At 34.9% G+C, this 19979-nt stretch overlaps 1 protein-coding gene across 3 annotated transcripts in view; it reads left to right on the top strand.

The window, feature by feature from the left end:
* The window catches only part of kri (krishah), a 37753-nt gene extending 18924 nt beyond the window's left edge, over positions 1-18829 (top strand). For all 3 annotated transcript variants that reach the window (XM_067129960.1, XM_067129961.1, XM_067129962.1), the window contains 7 exons: positions 4009-4171; positions 5355-5473; positions 8543-8585; positions 10432-10581; positions 12178-12322; positions 14514-14644; positions 16563-18829. In XM_067129960.1, coding sequence (XP_066986061.1) covers positions 4052-4171; positions 5355-5473; positions 8543-8585; positions 10432-10581; positions 12178-12322; positions 14514-14644; positions 16563-16637 — 783 coding nt within the window. In that variant the 5' untranslated portion in view covers positions 4009-4051 and the 3' untranslated portion in view covers positions 16638-18829. The remainder of the gene's footprint in view (positions 1-4008; positions 4172-5354; positions 5474-8542; positions 8586-10431; positions 10582-12177; positions 12323-14513; positions 14645-16562) is intronic.
* The last annotated feature ends 1150 nt before the right edge of the window (positions 18830-19979 follow it).

Raw genomic sequence — 19979 nt, forward strand, 5'->3', positions numbered from 1 at the left:
GGCGAGATTCTGTTGCAAGTACTCTCAAAAGAACCATCTTGAGTTTTCAGTTTTGCTGCTTTCTTGCTCTTTATTTGCACTTTTTTGCTTTCTGCTCTGTATAAGTTAATATTTTCTAAGTCGTAGAATACAATTGCATTATATAATGCCTGTGTCATTGTAGTGGAAATTATTATTATTATTATTATTATTATTATTATTATTATTATTATTATTATATGTGAAGACAGTAACAATGACTGTTGCTCATACCTTGGATAGGTTAATAAAGTAACAAATATCGTAACTTTTGCTTGATTTATATTCTAGCAGTTGACAGAAATTTAGCCTACATTTTCGTGCTTTGTTTAAGTTTTCTGTAAAAGAAAACTATTGGTCCGGCTTTGTCTGTCCTTTCGCACTTTTTTCTGTCCGCCCTCAGATCATAAAAACATACCAAATTGCAGCCCTGTAGCCTCAGTGGTTTTTATTTTATTTAAGGTTAAAGTTAGCAATAATCATGCTTCTGGCAACGATAGGGCATCACTGGGCAGTGGTTAAAGTTTCATGGGCTGCGGCTCATACAGCATTATACCGAGACCAAAGAAAGATAGATCTGTTTTTCAGTGGCCTTGATTATACGCTGTAGCTACTGTACAGAAAACTCAATTGTGCCGAAGAAACTTCAGCGCTTTTTTTACATGTTTATTAGCGAGAACAGGTAGTATGTAGAGCTTTATTTACCAGTTTGGTATGCGAACAAGTCAGGTTTTGACCCAATCTAACCTGACAGTTTCAAGGACGGGTTTTGTAAGAGTGTAAATTACCACTCTTCTTCCTCCATAAATCACCACTCTTCTCCCTCCATAAATAACCACTTTTCTCCCTCCATAAATCACTATTCTCCCTCTGCAAATCACTATTCTCCCTCCATAAATCACCTCTTCTCCCTCCATAAATCACCACATTTCTCCTTCCACAAATCACCAATCTTCTCCCACTGCAAATCACCACTTTTCTCCTGTAAATCACTGCTCTTCTCCCTCCACAAATCACTACTCTTCCTCCACAAATCACCACTTCTCCCTCCATAAAAAATCACTTCCCCATTATTCACTACTCTTCTCCATAAATCACTATTTTCACTCCATAAATCACCACTCTTCATATATCACTACTCTTCTCCATGAATCACCACTTTTCTCAATAAATCACTATTCTCCATAAATCACCAATTTTCTCCATAAATCACCACTCCTCCATAAATCACCACTCTTCTCAGTAAATCACTATTCTCCATAAATCACCACTCTTCTCCATAAATTGCTGCTCTTCTTCACAAATCACCACTCCTCCATAAATCACCACTTTTCTCCGTAAATCACGACTCTTCTCCATAAATTGCTACTCTTCTCCATAAATCACCACTTTTCCATAAATCAATACTTTTCTCCATAAATCACCACTGTTTTCCATAAATCACTACTCTTCTCCATAAGTCACCACTTTTCCATAAATCACTACTTTTCTCCATAAATCACCACTCTTCTCCATAAATCACCACTTCTCCATAAATAACCACTCTTTTCCATAAATTACCACTTTTCCATAAATCACCACTCTTCTCCCTCTATAAAAAGTATACCTTAGTTTTACCAGACCACTGAGCTGGTTAACAGCTCTCCTAGGGCTGGCCCGAAGGATTAGACTTTATTTTATGTGGCTAAGAACCAGTTGGTTACTTAGCAACGGGACCTACAGCTTATTGTGGAATCTGAACCACATTATAGCGAGAAATGAATTTCTATCACCAGAAATAAATTCCTCTAACTCTTCATCAGCCGGCCTCGGGAATTGAACTCGTGCCCATCGAGTGACAGTCCGAAGCTCAACCGAGTTGGCCAACAAAGGGCTTTCTCCCTCTATAAATCACCACTATTCTCCTGCTATAAACCATCACTATTCTCACTATAAATCACCACCCTTATCCCTCTGTAAATCAACACTTTGCCCTCTATAAATCACCACTCTTATCCCTCCATGAATCACCACTTCTCCCTACATAAATCACCACTATTCTCCCTCTATAAATCACCAATCTTCCTGTATAAATCACCATTTCTCCCTCTATAAATCACCACTTCTCCCTCTATAAATCACCACTTCTCCCTCTATAAATCACCATTCTTCTCCATCCATAAATCACCATTCTTCTTCCTCCATAGATCACCACTTCTTCCTACATAAATCACCACTTCCCCCTCTATAAATCACCAATCTTCTCCCTCCATAAATCACCATTTCTCCCTCTGTAAATCACCACTCTTCTCCCTCTATAAATTACCACTTCTCACACTATAAATCACCAGTCTTCTCCCTCCATAAATCACCACTATTCTCCCCCATAAATCACCATTCTTCCTCCATAAATCGCCACTTCTCCCTCCACAAATCACCACTCTTCTCCCTCCAAAAATCACCACTCTTCTCCCTCCATAAATCACCACATCTCCCCCTATAAATCACCACTCTGCTCTCTCCACAAATTACCACTCTTCTCCCTCCACAAATCACCTCTCTTCTCCATAAATCACCACTATTCTCCCTCCACAAATCACCATTCTTGCCAGCTGCCTCCTAATTTACCATTAGGTTTTATTCTCAATCAGCAAAATTTTTATAGTATATAGTTTCATTGGCATATGTTGATTCATGTCTTTATAGCAACACAGGTCATACCACATATAATCTTATCTTCATTTGCAGTTTCATTCTATTTAATTTCCTAATCTCATTCAGCCGGCCCATTGTTCAGTTTGCCTTGTTTCAGTCTCACTGAGTTCCAACTCCAAAGAACGGTCCTGGATATCAGTGCTCATAAATATTCGAAAGATTTTCTCATAAATACTCGAAAGATTTTCTCCATTTTAATATTTCCTCTTGTTAGTGTATACTTTGCAACCAATTAAGAAGTGTTTTCAATCTTTTGGTGTTCTGATGATTGAAACAGCATCTTTTGCTTATGGTAATTCCTTATTTCATCCCTTTGTGCATACTGTGGCCTCATTACTTGTCTGTTTCATAAATTTATCTAGAGTATTACTTGTATGTTCATAGATTTATTTAGAGCTTCATTTCTCTAGTTATATTTTAAATTTTTTGGTGTTTGATAATTAAAACAGCATCATTTGCATATTGCAATTCTGTCAAGGTATATTGTTATGCGACTCCAAATTTTATCTTCTGTTTCTGACCACTTTTCATTATAAGATTGAAGAGAGGGGCAAACAGCAAAGGTGAAATAACATTCCCCTGTAGCACCCAGCTATACACTGCAAATTCATTTTAAATTCCATCAGCATTAACTTTGCATCGACTTAGTCCATAGACAATTTCCATTGTATTTGATATTTAACTGGAATCCATAATGACACAAAGCTATCCATAATATTGACTAGTGTTGTAATTACAAAGTCCTTCAGAAGGGGATTTAAAATTCTGTACTGCTGCTACGCAATATGCCTTAACACAAACATAATATCAGTGCAGCTCCTATTTGTTCTTAAAACCATGCTGTTCATTACTGAGCCTTTCTTAGTTCCTTTCCTCAGCCTGTTGAGAATAAGCATACCAAATATCTTCAGTCTGGAAGTTTAATCGTCATCACCTGGCTGTTGTAGTGGTTTGAATGATTTTTTTTTTTCTTATTTAATTTTGTAATTTGCCATGGCTTGACTCTGAAGAATGGTTCTTCCCTTAGTGCTGATCGTCTCGGATCAAATTCTCATTAATTTACTGGATACATTTGTATTTAGTTCGGTAATTTTATTTTTACATAAATTAAAAATTTTGCAGGTGTAGTTTTATGGCAGGATTGCTTTTGCTGTAAGGGTTAAGGGGGACTTGATGTCACTGTAAAATCTCTAAAGATAAAATAATTGATGTGAAGAAAGAACAAGGAGGTTTGTTTAGTGTAAAAAAGGTAGTACAGTACAATGTTCCATGGCTAACGGTGCATTAATTTTTCAGAGGGTGTTATTAAACACTGTTCACTGTGTCTACTCGCGTCATAATGGGTACAATGAGCGAGGTGGTCACATCCAGACCTCCCGCATTTGAAAAGAAAGCATCTGGTCCACAAACTCCCATCTCAGATAAACAAAAGTCGTGTTCAGACCAACAGCCTAACCAGGTATGTGTAGTTTTACATTTCATAATGATTCTAACAAAGTATTAGATATTATGTGCAGACAGTATGGTTTTACTCTGTTACTTTAATAGAATTAAAGTTTGTGATAGTCATCTAGTCTTTGATAAGCTTATTGGAAAGCCATGTATTTAATTATTATTATTATTATTATTATTATTATTATTATTATTATTATTATTATTATGCAGAAGATGAACCCTATTCATAGAACAAGCCCACAGGGGGCCATTGACTTGAAATTCAAAATTCCAAAGAATATGGTGTTCATTAGGAAGAAATAAGAGGAGGCAAAGAGAAATAATACAGAAAGAAATCTCACTTATTAAAAAAGAAAAAAAATAATAAATAGATAAAAATGTATTGAAATGCAAGGAGAATAGTTTTTGGGTAGTAAAAGTTGCATCTTTGCTTGAACTGTGATACCAATCTTAAAGGTTAAAGATTTTGTTTTCGTGTGGAGAGTATTACAGTATACTGAGCTATACAGTATTTACATTGGGGTAATATACAGATGGAAGGGTCATAGCTTACTTAGGGTGGTTTTTGGGGGGAGCAGGGAGTAATGGCATGAAGTCCTAAGTACTGTAAGTTTAAATAAAGGTAGGTCTGGTTAGGTTGTATTCCCTCTGAAATGACTGCTGCAGTCAAGGGATAGCCTACACCAGACCATGTTACTCCACTGTATACATCGGCTCTGTACATTGTGTACGGTAGTTATTTTTAAGGTATGATATCCGTGCCTCTGCAATATAGGGAAGTCTGTCTTGGATCACTTATGTATTTACCACCCACCTAATGCATCGCTCATGAATTAATCAACACAGTAAATTTCCTAAGGACATTACAACTGCCATTGGCAAAAAGTAATATAAATTCAGTCACTTGTTCAGGTCAACAACCTATTACATAAAATGGCAATGATAAAGCAGTGGTTTGTATTTATAGGATATTTTTCATCTTTAAATAGTAATTTCTTTTTATTTCACCTATGGTTACCCTTCATACTGTTAAAACTGTAATAATGTTCAATATGATAATGATGTGTGGAGCATTAAGTAAATTTTTCAGGTATAAACCACACCAAATCATCTTTCATTCTTTTTATTTTCGTGTGAAAATGATCATTAACATTTTTAAAGATTTTGTTTTGTTTTATTTTTTAAAGAATGCCGATAAAAACGACCCTGGTGAGAGCTTACAGCCAGTGGAGAACTTTGGTCCATATTTTCGTCTCATTCCAATGAATGGTCAGGTGAAGGAACTTCAGACCATCATCCGTGATAAGTAAGTTCTCACTTTTATTTGAGAGATAGCAATGTGGTCTAATATCTTGTGAACTAGAAAATTAGTGTTCATGCAAATTTGCAACCAGTGGCTAGGAAGGTACAAGTTCATGTAATGACAAATACTTACCTAGTGCCATATTAACAGGTGGTATTTTTTGTCAACTTCACTACCAGAGTTTAGTGTGACCACGAACTAAATTATTATCCCTTAAGTTTCTAGGTGGGAAATTCTGCTTTTGCTAGAGCTAGATCCTTCCAGAGCTTGAGAACTAATGCGGAATCCATTATAAACAAAGTTTGTTTATAAGGTAATACAATGCAGTTTTTCTGTCCATATTGTTGATGCCAGTGGTCATATTTTTCAAAGAGGATTTAACATTAATTTAAAGATCCATGCACTTTGCTTTAGTTTTTTATTTTTAACTATACTGCATTTTATGTATAACACTGAATATTGCATAAGAAGGCAACTTCACATTGTAGAAATAATTACAAAAGATATAAGGCATATAAACTTGAGTGTGAAGCTATAGCATCTGCTCATGACCCAAGCAGTTATGCGGAAGAGATAAAAAAAAAACTTGTGTGACCCAAATTGGGAAAAGACCTGGAGTAGATAAATTGTAAATCAATAAAAGAAGCAATGAAGTACAGTACAAAGCACTTCCAAAGCAAGTAAATTTGGTATTCTAATTTGCAAATGCTAGGCTAAATTCATCCAGTTGCTAACAGCTTCAAAACAACAGCCAGTGGTCCTAGACCCATGACAGAGGTGCCTAAAAAATTAGTAAAACATTACTCTAAACCTAAATACCTGAATAGGACTAGATTTACTTGCAGTTAATGGTGTTATCACATCAAGATAACAGCACTAAGTTAAGTATATATTAGTTTTACCAGACCACTGAGCTGATTAACAGCTCTCCTAGGGCTGGCCCGAAGGATTAGACTTATTTTACCTGGCTAAGAACCAATTGGTTACCTATCAACGGGACCTACAGCTTATTGTGGAATCCGAATCACATTATACCGAGAAATTACTTTCTATCACCAGAAATAAATTCCTCTAATTTTTCATTAGCTGGCCGGAGACTTGAACTCGGGCCTAGCGAGTGCTAGGCGACAACTCTGCCGACTCGCCCAACGAGGAACTGATGACGGCACTAACAGCTGACGTAACTCGGTCACTGGTTTCCACAAAAGAATCATTTGATATAATGGAAAACAGATACTGAATGAGTGAAAGAAAGAATAATAAGAAAGGCTGAGTGGTATTCCTTTATAAAACAAATCACATCCTGGGAAAGAAGGGGTTCACAAGATCAGACAAACAAAATCTGAGCCAGTTTGTGATTAGAAAATTTTTTAATATATGTCACATATGCTGTACCGTGTACTTTACCGCTTAACTATAACTTACCCAGCTCCTTATCGAAGACATACCATTTACTTTTACGTAAGAGCATATGAAAGGTTTATAATGCACCCCAAGTATATATCCAATAGAATTCATGCTTACATAAATGAAATTCCAATGACAGCTGTGAATAATTTATATTTCTATGTATTCATCTGTTCATTTTTTAACTTTAATGCATTGATTATCAAATAAGTTACAATGGTAGATTGACTTTTTTCATACAGACAGTCAAGTGCACACCTTCTACACACACACACACACACACACAACACCATTACAGAATGTCTAGGTCGATGTTGTCAATTAGACAAATTTCAAGCTTCACTACAAATCACAGAATCAGTCGTCATTCCTTACAAAAGACAAAACATGTCACCTTAAATGTTATGTTGTTGCACTAAAAATGATAACATTATCAACTTGAGTAAAAAGGTATTTAGAATACATGAAATATAACATTTAGAATAATTACCTACTAGTACCAAAATTCAGTTTACTTTGTGGAAGTGGTCTACATTTTGCGTGCTCGTATTTCATTTGTATCTGCCTGTGTCATCAATTTTGGTATCAGCATTTTCTAAATGCTGTGTCATTTCCAGCATCGGCATTTTCATAAAACATCATGGCAGTTCAGACTTGCAGTGCGTAAAAATAACGTATGTGTTATTCTCTATAATTCACTGTAAACACACTTCTGTAACTTTCAAAGATTATCTTTCAAGTGTAAACCATATTTCCAGGCATCAAAGATACTCTAGCCTTAAAGACACACGAAAAATTTTGTCTAAGAAAATTTTGAATAAGTAAGAACTTATACATAAGGTCACACGATTATTAGCTGATGGTTTTTTAGTTGTGCACTGCTCACATTCAGTTGTCTTAGCACATTGAAGTACCATAACTTTGGCTGTTACAGTATTTTGATTATTATAGTTTTCAGTTCATTTATTTTTAAAATACTTTGTAGTATTTTTCGTGTTCGTGGATTGTAATATTTAATAAGATTTGTGAAGTTGACATGCCAGTAAACTGGAAAATTTGGAACAGATTACATAGTAAGCTATATGGTATAACATGCCAAGCAGTTTTTTAAGAAATTTTCTAGGCCAACACAGTCTCTGTACATGCAAATGGATGGGACTACAGATGGTACAGTAGTTTTAGATGTACAGTAGGCTTATTGAGCAACATTTTTTTATCGAAGAAAAAACTGAACACCACAATTGGAAGTAATAGAAGTGCAGAATAACATCATGTTGAAAAGTTACATTGTACAAACATGACATCCCAAATAGAACAGGATAAAGAATAAAATCTACTCTCCACAAATATTACAAATAACAAAAACATTTTAATATTCAAGACCTAAAGATATTGTGTACGGTACATTTACAGTACATTGATACCAAAGGTAAAAGTAGCTCACAGACATGTTTGATTACAACAGTCATGCTCATGCAAAAGTGAGGTTTAATGATACGGGAATGAATCTCTGTGACTTTGTTTTTTTTTTCAATGATACCTTTGTTTATATACTATTTTAGCCATGTGATTTATGAACTTTATTCAGAGGTCTTATACAGGAATTCTGGTTCCTTGTCTAGCAAAGATAACCTTTCTCTAACAGGTCTGTTTGGTTTTTTCCAGAAATACATCCAGAAGTGACTTCAAATTTTATGCTGATAGATTAGTAAGTTCAGCGATAGTAGTATTTGTGTTATCTTGCATGTGATTGCACACCAACAAAAGCCTTTTTTTTTATATGACTTGTCGTAATTAACTTAATACAAAAGATTCTTTTGAAGATTAAAGGACAGTTCGTAATTCTACACATTCTGTATAATTTTCCACCCTGATTCCCAACTTCACCTTTATCTTGCTTGATTTTTTACTTCTCAAAATATATTTTGTAGGAAGTTATCATAACGTTTACTTAATGATTTTGAGTGATATAATAATCCTATCCTATCCACATATCTCTCTTTAGTTTAGGGGTGTGTATATTTATCTACAAAACCATGAAAGTGCATAAAACCTCAAGGTGTGTGGATGGTTCTAGATCATGTGCAAAGTGAAAACTAAACACTGGAGTGAGAGGGAAATTATGCTCAGATAACCTTTGCTCACCCAAGTGAATGGAGTCAGTCTATTATACAGGTGGTAGTGATATCAGTGCATGTACCTGTCAAGAATTCATATCTAGTTCCCCTCTTGACATTCTTAAAAATATCGTTTGAATATTCACAAACTTGTGCCTCATATTTTACAATTACTGTATTCATAATTTCTGTAGAATTTGCTTATTAAAGATGTAAATGATATTCCTTGTGATTGATAGGTAAGAAGATGATTCTATGCAGTAGAAAAATAACAACAGAAGAATATCAAGCAGTGGCAGAATAGATCAGTGTAAGATTAAATAGTTTATTAGCAATTACAACACACAAAGAAGACTAGGAATTAGGTAACAGATCTCTAAATAAAATTTTTGTCCACAACAAAAACACTATAAAGTGTTAAGTGCTGAAATAGATGTTCATTGAGGAAAAATTGTAATCAAATAAGTAATAAGTGCTGGAAGAGCAAATACCTAGATAATGTTTCTAGAGATGTCAGGGATTCAGGTTTACAAAAAGGCAGACTTTTGGAGATAGATATTTAAGGGCCCAGAGGGGTGTGTGTATGCACATAATGGGTCTTTCTTTTTCTATGTGTCAGACAAAAGATAGGTAATCCTGGGAGCATGATGACCATGATATTAGACAAAAAAATTACAGTAATTTTGTTGCGATGCACCAATGCTCTACTTACTGTTTCAGGAATACACAGGTGGGTTTGAACCTAGAGTGATCTGTGTTGCATTAGCATATTTAGAAAAAATTCCTTTTGAAAGCTTTTGATATGAGAATTTCATCTGTATTCCAGTCCACTCATCTTCATTTGAATGTTTTAGATCATGTAAAGTAGATAGTGGGTTTCAGTTTAAATTTATAAATACTTGCTTAACAACTTTGCCATAATCACAAGAAAATTATGATGTTAAGAACAATATAGGACTGTTTTACATCCTGTGATTTTCAAAACTTAATTTCTTGTATTCATTATATTATTATTATTATTATTATTATTATTATTATTATTATTATTATTATTATTATTATTATTATTATTATTATTATTATTATTGTTGTTGTTGTTCAGAAGATGAACCCTATTCATATGGAGCAAGCCTGCAGGGGCCATTGACTTGAAATTCAAACTTCTAAAGAATATGGTGTTCACTCGAAAGAATTAACAGAAGGTAATGGGAAATACAGAAAGAGGAGATTGGTGATTAGAAAAACAGATAAATTAATAAATTAGTATATCAATAAAAAGTAAGTAAAATATCAAAATACAAGTTGAATTGCATTAGGGTAGTAATGCATTGCATCTTCGCTTGAACTTATGAAATTCCAATTGCTTGAGGAACAAAAAGGTGATGGGAATAGCAGAACTTTGGAAATTCTTTCAAATTTCTGTGTCTTTTCTTTCAGATTCGTTTGGTGGTTGAAGAAGGCCTTAACCAACTGCCTTATTCAGATCTCACCATCACCACACCCACAGGCTGTACATACAAAGGGTTGCAGTTTGTTAAAGGGAACTGTGGGGTTGCCATTGTCCGGTCTGGTGAAGCCATGGAACAGGTTGGTGCAGTTTTTATCTCTCTCTCTCTCTCTCTCTCTCTCTCTCTCTCTCTCTCTCTCTCTCTCTCTCTCTCTCTCTCTCTCTCTCTCTCTCTCTCTCTCTTCTTGGTTTGCTAGGTAGCAAAGGTAGGTGCCTGGCATAGGTAAGACTCTTTCTCTCTCTCTCTCCTCTTTGAAAGTGAAGAACAGAAGAGAAGCAATGTGAATGATGGAAGAGTCCTACAAAAGGGGTTAGTGTAAATTTAAGGGAGCTTATGAAGGTGACTGTTCAAGGTGTGAGGAGGGGCAGTTGAAAGTTTGAGGAATGGCAAGGCTTTCCAAATTGATGGGATTAAAAATGAAGTATGTATTGTAGTGGGGTGGTGAAACTGTGACCATGGTTGACTTGGATGTGTATGGGATAAAGGTTCCGAAATAGGATGTGTGAGGAATGGTTGTCCCTTTGTTGAAGGGTGACCATGGTAAACGTGATTAAGAATTTTAAGAACTTGATATTCAGTAATATCCCAGGGAAGGTGTATGGCAAGATATTGATTGAGAAAATAAGGTAGGTGACTGAAAGACATGGAAAAGCATTATAGGTTAAGACAAGGGGAGGATGAGACTGATGGAAAAGCATTATGGGTTAAGACAAGGGGAGGATGAATGGCACTTTTATTGTTAAACAATTGTGAGGGAGGATTGAGAGTTGAATGAATAACTTGTGCACAGCTTACATGGACCTATAGAGAGCCTTTAATGTAATTTTGATAGAAGTGCAGGGCAAGAAGACTAAAGTTCACCGAAGCAGTGAATTGTGTAGTATCTGGCTTTTAGATATGGTGAGTCACAGCCTTGGTGAACAACATCAGGGAACTGAAGCTGTCTTGACTTTTACATCAGCATCTGCACAGGTTTTGTTATTAGCTTGGAAAATAGGAGTCACTCATTAGCTATCAATTCTATATTCTTTTTCTATGAAGGAAAATTATGCTATGATCCTGGAAATGAGCTATAATGGGTACTGGTGTTTCTGAAAAACAATGGGAGGGTATAAAAGCAGTGTTTTTTTATAGCATAATCCTTGAATCTAAGGATTAAATGTGTATATTGAAAGAAAAGAAATATATTTATATGCATTTTCACTGTACACAGCTAAGTACAGACACTACCCTACATACGAACGAGTTACGTTCCGAACGGCCATTCGTATCTTGAAATGTTTGTAAGTTGGTCTCCATGCCTATTTAAGTACAATATGATGAAAAGTCAATACTGTACTGTATTTTATGGAGTACAGTACTTTATTAATATGAATGATACATAAAACCTAGATAAATTATGATAATTGTTTCTTAGTGAACACAATTTTAATTTATGATCACTTTAGTTCGTATCTCTGAATGTTCATAACTTGAATGTTTGTAAGTAGGCTAGTGTCTGTACTTAAAAAGATACTTGTGTTTAAGCAACAAAAAGAAATTGTTTCTCATTAGATCTGTAAAGTGGTAGTAGAGAAAAATGAAGGCAGAAAATTTTAATGTAGATCCCAAAAACCCCTCTGTTGTTATTCCACTCATGGATTTGGTGAAACATTAGATGTTTTCGTTATTTCAGGGGTTGCGTTCCTGTTGTCGTTCCATTAGATTAGGCAAGATTTTAGTGGAGTCGGACCTTGATACTCACGAGGCTAAAGTTGTTTATGCAAAGTTCCCCGAGGACATTTCTCAGCGGAAAGTTCTTCTTATGTATCCTATCATGAGTAAGTAACTGAGCTTGCTTTCAGTTTTTAATTTTCATCTTTGTCCTTTGAATGGATTATCCACAAAGTTCTTACCTTATATATACTGGAGTTGTGCCATATTGTATTAGTAAACTGTATTTGAAAAGTGAACAGATGTTTATGGGTACATGAATCATGTCTGTATTTTGCCTTTACAATAGTGGTCTTTTTTAAGCCAGTGAACCCCCCAGTATAAGAATTTTAACTTTGATCTAGCTGTACTCTTATAGTAGCACATGCCAAATTTACCTTACATATGGCTCTGTACATTGTACTTAAGCTTCTTTACAGTGTCCGTGTAATCCCAGCCTCCATTGCCTTACATCCTTTGTTTTCTGTCCTCCCATGAGGTCTCCTCATTCCTATGTAATACCAGGATAATTTTGAATCAATTGTCCTCATAACATATGTCAAAAGTACTGTCTCCTTGGAGGTATACCAGTGTACCCAGGAGAATGTAAACAGCTCTTATTTCATCTGAGGAGAGATGAGACTTCCTTTTGGTATCTCAATGGCTTGTCCTGCCCCGAGCTTTTTGTAATGAATTCCTAGTCCCCTTAACTATAAGGCAATTTTGAAAATCATAAGCTGTAATTTAAGTTTCTTTTTAGTGTTGCAAAAGCTGGCATTCTAAAAAAATTTGTTTTGAAAAGTTGTATGCTAGGTTTATCCTTTCATAATTAATTAGTGCCAAAGCCTTTTAGGTTAGTATGACTTTTCCCTTCGCGCAGTTTTCCATTTGACCAACATACCTACACTGAATCATTATTTTACATAAATGACTTGTCCCACCTGTTGGAAGTTCATCCAGATTGAAATAAAAGGTAATGTGGCAGTTACCACTTACTAGACCCATTTCAGAGTTAACATCTTATACAGTAGCAGTAAGGTCTCCTAATTTCAATTTGTTTGCATGATTTATGCTTTGTTATGAATGTTCAGCATTACACTAGGCAAATCAGATTTTCTGGTGTATTTTGAACTTACTGTTGACAGGTAAACCCATTAAATAAGTCAAAGCCTTGGGTAGATGGCTTTGCTGAACAGGTGACATGGTCTCTCTAATCGTCATATATTTGGCAGATCAGGCAGCACTTCTACGGATGTTACCCTTGTTTGGGGAATGTTCTGGAAGTTGATAAAAGGTCTTGATCGAGCTTAGGTTTGTAACTGATGAGACTGGTATTTTTGGAGAGCAGCACTGGTCCACATCAAGGCATCCATCATTTCAACTTAAATCTCTAGCCAAAAGTTGGATAAGAGCCATTTAAGAATTATGTAAGAAATAGAGACACCAAGTACATATTTGTGTGCATGCCATTATTTGCTATGTAGAACAACTTACCCACCCATTATTTTGTTTTGATTTGAAAGAGTGGATGCATTTTGATTGCTGCCCAATGCTTGGCCATTAGTGTAGCCCATGGATCAGGATGTGATGACACAGACTGAAGCTTTAATTTAGGAAAGAGAATGATAGACTTGGAACTGTACATCCACTTGATGTACATGTCTCATGTGAGGAGAGAGCAAAACCATCATCATGCTAGATGTTGATTAAGGCGATCCTACAAATTAATAGGCTCAAATAGGGCAGTGATTGTTATTTTTGTACAGGGCTGGTGACTATGATGTTTAAACATTGAATATGTGTACTGTACTGCAAAATTTGAATTCAAATTTTTTTGTAAAGTATTTAGTGGTTAATGTGCAAACATAATTACCCTCGTGTTGCATTTCCTTTAAGATATTTGTTCAGTATTATAAAACAGTGAGTCATGAAACTTGCTAGTAACTAGTATGTCTTAAAAACAAGTTAAAAATGGGCCAAAGAAACTTCAGTGCAGTCAAGTTTTCTGTGCACCATGTAATGCTGTATGAAACTCTCATGAAACTTAGCCACGTCCCATGAAAGTTTCAGCCATGGCCCGGTGGTGGCCTGTGTTGTTGGCACCTATAACAGTGCCAGACACATGATCATGGCTAGCTTTAACCTTAAATAAAATAAAAATTACTGAGGCTAGAGGGCTGCAATTTGGTATGTTTGATGATTGGAGGAAGGGAGGGATGATGAACATATAACCATCTCAATAGTTTTCTTGTACAGAAAACTAAAAACTGTATTTTTGAAGTGAGAGTTCTCATCATATATTTGCAAATGCTGTTTCAGGTTCAGGTAATACAGTAATTAAGGCAGTTCATGTTTTACAAGAGCATGCAGTAGATGAGGCCAACATCATTCTATTAAATCTATTCTCAACGCCTGCTGCTGCACGCACTATAACCAGTGCTTTTCCCAAAGTAAGTTGTATGTTCATGTTTATATTGTCTTTTTTTTACACTTAACTGTATTATAGCAATTCTCAACCCAGTGGGTTTGTATGCCAGAGCAAGCTGCAGTAATACTCTGAATGTTGATTTTTAATTTTGTTTAATTTGTAAAAATTAGTTATCCTGATAACAGTATATATTACAGATTTTTTACTATTAACTTTTAATTTGATTAAGTCTCACACCTTTGTAGAATGTTCAACAAATGCAATATTTCTTATTTCATATTACTTTTCACTTCACCTTGTTATGTATCCCTGTATTTTCAGTAATTTGTTTAGCATAAAAATATATTTGAGCAATTGCCTTTTTCTGTAGGATGTCATCATCATCATGTGGTACATCCCTTTTCTTATAATGAATATATGTTTCAACTCTCCATACTTACCTTGTGTATGTGGAACTGGGTATTGCGTAATTGTTGTAGTGTGCTGACTCCCTTTTTCTATAAAACTATGTATGCTTGAAATGTAAGAATTTGACCCTAAAGTGAACTAGCCTAACTACATAATACTTTATGCAGTCTCTGCATCAAACAAAGCCTTATGCATACGTTCAGGTTGTTGACTGCATAACGACATTCAGTGGAACAATTTTTATCTGCTAGGTGGCAGGAACTTGCCTCCCTACCTTGTTAGAGTTTACTACCATGCATCATACAGTTGCCATTATGAATTAGTATTTCTGTGTCATTTTTAATAAACTCATGTTAATTACTCTCTTCAGAGCAGTATTACAGTATTAGCTTCTCTGTTTAATTTTGATTCTATAAAAGCACACTTATCAGTAGTTGTGCACATTTTGTTACTGACATTACTAAACAGTTACCTGCTGTTTTAAGAGCAGTGTGCAGTATACATGGGTAACTTGCATTTTAGAGTATGGAAACTTTGAGGTACCCCAATGGGTCCATGTAACAGTTGATGCTTAGGCTTCCTCAGTATTGTTTCAGTTCTGTGAAGATTTCATATGGCAGGAAAACTATATGGGTAATTGAGCACTGATGAAAAGCAAATATTTTGTTAGTAGTAGATATGGTAGTTAGATACATGGATTGGCTTCAGTCTCAGCCATGGAAAGCCAACTTATTTTCATGGTAAAAGCCTTGGATGATGCTTTTAAATGCTCCTTGAGTCAGTCTTTGAGTTCAAAGCAATGTAGCCCCAGAACCAGACAACTTGTAAAGTACAGCCAAAATACAAGCACATTACATCTGTTCCTCATATCAAGTCAAGATATCTGAGGAATAGTATTCATGTTAAAATTACCTTTTATTTAGATTTCATATGAAGTCCAGGTTTTTATCTATCAATAATTCTCTTCCAAAAAATTATGCATAAAATCTTGGGCAAGATAAACTACATTAAGAACTTTACAAGGTTCATACAGTCAAATTTGCTTTCATTTCTGTTAATGACGAGGGTCATTTCTTTTATTTAATAATGCATTGGTTTTTAAGCAGAAGGTTCCTTATTTTTCTTTTTTTATTCAAAACAAGCAAACTTACCTAGAAACCAAACTGCAAAAACTATTATCTTGCAAAACAACCTTCTAGAGAGTAGAAAGTCAGATTGCTTTTGTGTGGAAATAAGGGATTTGGAGTCAGTATGAATTTTAGGTTTGTACAAGAATAATTTGTTGTATGAATGTTGGGTTTGTACAAGAATATTTTGTTGTATGAATGTTGGGTTTGTGCAAGAATATTTGTTATAAAAATTTAATGTGTGTCATGTGATTCTGCATATATGTTTTTTTGTTATGAGAATATGTTTTTTGTTATGAAAAAGTATTTCTTCATTGAACTCACCAGGTTTAGTAAAGTTTTAGCTATAGTACCAGTAACTCTCTATGAAGTTGGTTTTTATACATGCCCCTCTTTTTTTTTCAGATGCATATTCTTACCACAGAGGTCCATTCAGTAGCACCCAACCACTTTGGACAGAAATATTTTGGCACAGACTAAGCCAGTTGTGCATTTCATCAGTACTAATTATGATTTTACTCTTGAAACTGAGTTGAGTAAGTGATGGCAATGTTGAATGGGAAAATCTGAAAACAGTTGTTGAGTCTGTGGATGGGTTGTTGGATCATGTACTCTTGTGATAGATTAGGGTACAGTACATTCATTTGACCACTAAAATGTAAAGTGTAATATGTTAAATTTCCATATGTATGGTGATATATATGTTCATTTGTACAGCCATTAAAATAATATAGTACTGTAAGTCATTTTACTACAAATGCATTTTTTATTTTTAGTATTTGTATTTTCTTATTTATATTGTCTGTAATGTGAATATTACCAATGTAAAATCCAGTCCATCGCATGTTTTTCAGCCATTGCTTCCATGCATTCTTTTTTAAATTATATTACTAGGTTGCATCAATTTTTTTCCTTCTTTTTAAGGTTTTGTAAGTACACCAGAGGCTGGCTTTGGAATTGTAAATTGTGTATTATTTTCCTTATATAAAAGCATAAGCATATTTTAGCTGTAAACTCCTTATATTTTTAATGTCTAACTCCAAACCACCAGAGACCGTTTAGGAAGAAAGACTCCTAGATCTAGTATCTCCTTATTTTGATGGACACAGCCTTCAGGTAAACTAAGTTGGCCTCAAGTTCTTATTTTTAACAGTATCTTGCATCACCATTCTTTTTTAACAGCTTTTTGATATTTTGAAAGCTACTTTGCATTATTGAAGACAAAGAAGACTTAAGAGAATGATTAATCATTCTCAGTTATCACCAAAGACTTTCTGTTTTGGTGTTTGTTATTGTGGTCATTCCCATTTGTTGTAGTTCCAGTATCACTAAAACATTAAACAAATATCGGTAAATGCTCCTGTGTAATAGTTCGTGTAGTAAAATGTTTTGCTAATCCATAAAAAATTTGATTTCCTAAAATATTCTAGCAATAGTAACTTGAATCCTTTGCTGTGCTAAAACATGTTTGTGATAATTTTTCCTAGTCACAGGTTAGTCACTTCATTAAAATAAACCTTGGATGTAAAGATCTAGAAATTCTGTGGTGATCAAAGTGTCATTATGATTTTAATGTAAAATCAGTATGGTATATTTAGCATTCAAATTACTGTAGGATAACAAAAACTTGAGGAAATAGCTCAGTGGCAGTAGTGACTATGATCTGGATGTCGGTAGTTTTAAGAATCTGCTTTCCTGTTACTTAATGAGATTTGTTATCATAACATTATTGTCTGTGCTTGTTATGAAAAGGTTTAATTAGGCCTACAATGATTTCAATTATACTTGCAAATACAGTAGTCTTATAGTACTATATTAGTTTGTTAATAAGCATAGCATGTACTGTATAACTCTACATTACTTTATGGTTGCATTTTCTGCAAATATTTGTACTTTCTGAGACCTTAGGCATCTGTGGTAGAGAATCTACATCAAGAAATAACACAATTTCCTTTTTTCTCTCTTTTTTGGGGGCCCAAAGAATCCATTTAATGTGTCTTGTGAAGTGAGAGTTCACATATGCTTGTTTGAGATAAGAATGGGATGCCAGATACAGGAAATGGCTAGTCATTTGTGATAGGCTGACTTTTAACTGCCTTAGAAGTACATTCATATAAATATATATATATAAATATACATTATAAAGCAAGTTCATCCTGCTTACTTGAGCATTTTTGTCTCCAAGAGTAAGCCATGTATGTGATAATTCTATATGCTGTTGAATAATCTTTATAGCAGACTTTCAACAAGTTTTTTTTTTTATCTCTCTCTCTCTCTCTCTCTCTCTCTCTCTCTCTCTCTCTCTCTCTCTCTCTCTCTCTCTCTCTCTCTCTCTCTCTCTCTCTCTCTCTCTCATACACAGAAAAGCACGACTATCTCCAAAACATTCCTTCATGTCTGGATGTCTTATTTACAATGCCCTCCTCCTCCCACATCTTCACCTCGAATTATTCCAGTAAGACTTTTGAGACAATCAAGGAGAAGACTCATTTTTGGCATACACAAGCTTGTGTAGGTTATTTTTATTATAACAATTTTTTTATTTATTTTATTTTTTTTTTGCCAGAACCATGTATCTCTCTCTCTCTCTCTCTCTCTCTCTCTCTCTCTCTCTCTCTCTCTCTCTCTCTCTCTCTCTCTCTCTCTCTCTCTCTCTCTCAGACTTTTAAAAATGCGTATCCCAACACTTTAATGTAATGCACAATCTTTTTTTAATTTTTTAGGTGGGCCATGTTGGGTTTTGGTAAATTTTATGACATGTAGCAGTCATAAAACTATTGTATTGTGTATGAATAAAATAAAGTATTTAAATTGTCTCTTTCTCTGTCCATATGTTTTTTGCTCTGCACATTTGTCTACAGAAAGCTATGCAGGAATTGATTTAATAAGTGGCCTCAAAATGCTGGCTTTTGCTAGGTTTATGTCAAGGTGATGACTATCGAGCAATTCTAATGGTGAGATGCTAATCTATATTAGTGCCATTCACCCTTAGGTGAACTTATATACTGATTATGGACTATTACTAGTGACTCCTTTGTCGTTTTGATTCCAGTGAAAGCTTTCCAAGAGAGTTTGATGCCCCAGTGGATATTGGACAAGAGTTGAGCAGCCATAATAAGTCACCTTCCAGATAAAATCCACATTAATGTGAAATTCTGTCATTTTCTATATAGCACGGAAATACAGAGCAAGAAAAGAAATAGAAGAGAATTTGTGAAGTTTATTATAGCTATTATTGTTGTCAGTTTATCTGGTGATTGCTTTTTCCGTGGCAAGAAGGGCACATGACAGTTGTCCAATAATTTCTTTATTTGTTGGAGGGTAGCCAGTTGACACGAGGTTTTCATTTTATCAACGAAATTATCGGGAGAGAAGGTGTACAATTAGCATTAACATTTTGCCAGTCTAATATATACCATCATCGTAAGAGTTGAAGGTGGACAAAATCATGGCAAAGGTGATAACTGCTGTGTATGTATGCTGGGACAGTGAACAATATGTAATATGGTGGTGTTGATGCTTGCTAAGTTGACTTCATATGCTCATCAACAACCAGTTACAGTATTTGATTTTGATAGCCGAGACTCACTGGTGTAATCTTGACAACCTCTTGACGACTAGTGAGCAGCTCGAGGTATTTTGTGGGTTGGGCTTATGGGGACATCTTTTTGGAAGGATGTGGTCTTTGTCACTATTGTTTACATAGAAGACCTAAGGCTGAGTGTTTTTTAATTTTTTAAAGTAAAGCAGCAACACCTTATGGAAGCTTAAGCAGCATCTGTCCTGGGCATTGGAGGGGCTATTTTAACATGAAATAAGTCT

This window comes from Macrobrachium rosenbergii, chromosome 28 (assembly GCF_040412425.1).
Source record: "Macrobrachium rosenbergii isolate ZJJX-2024 chromosome 28, ASM4041242v1, whole genome shotgun sequence".
Classification (NCBI taxonomy): domain Eukaryota; kingdom Metazoa; phylum Arthropoda; class Malacostraca; order Decapoda; family Palaemonidae; genus Macrobrachium; species Macrobrachium rosenbergii.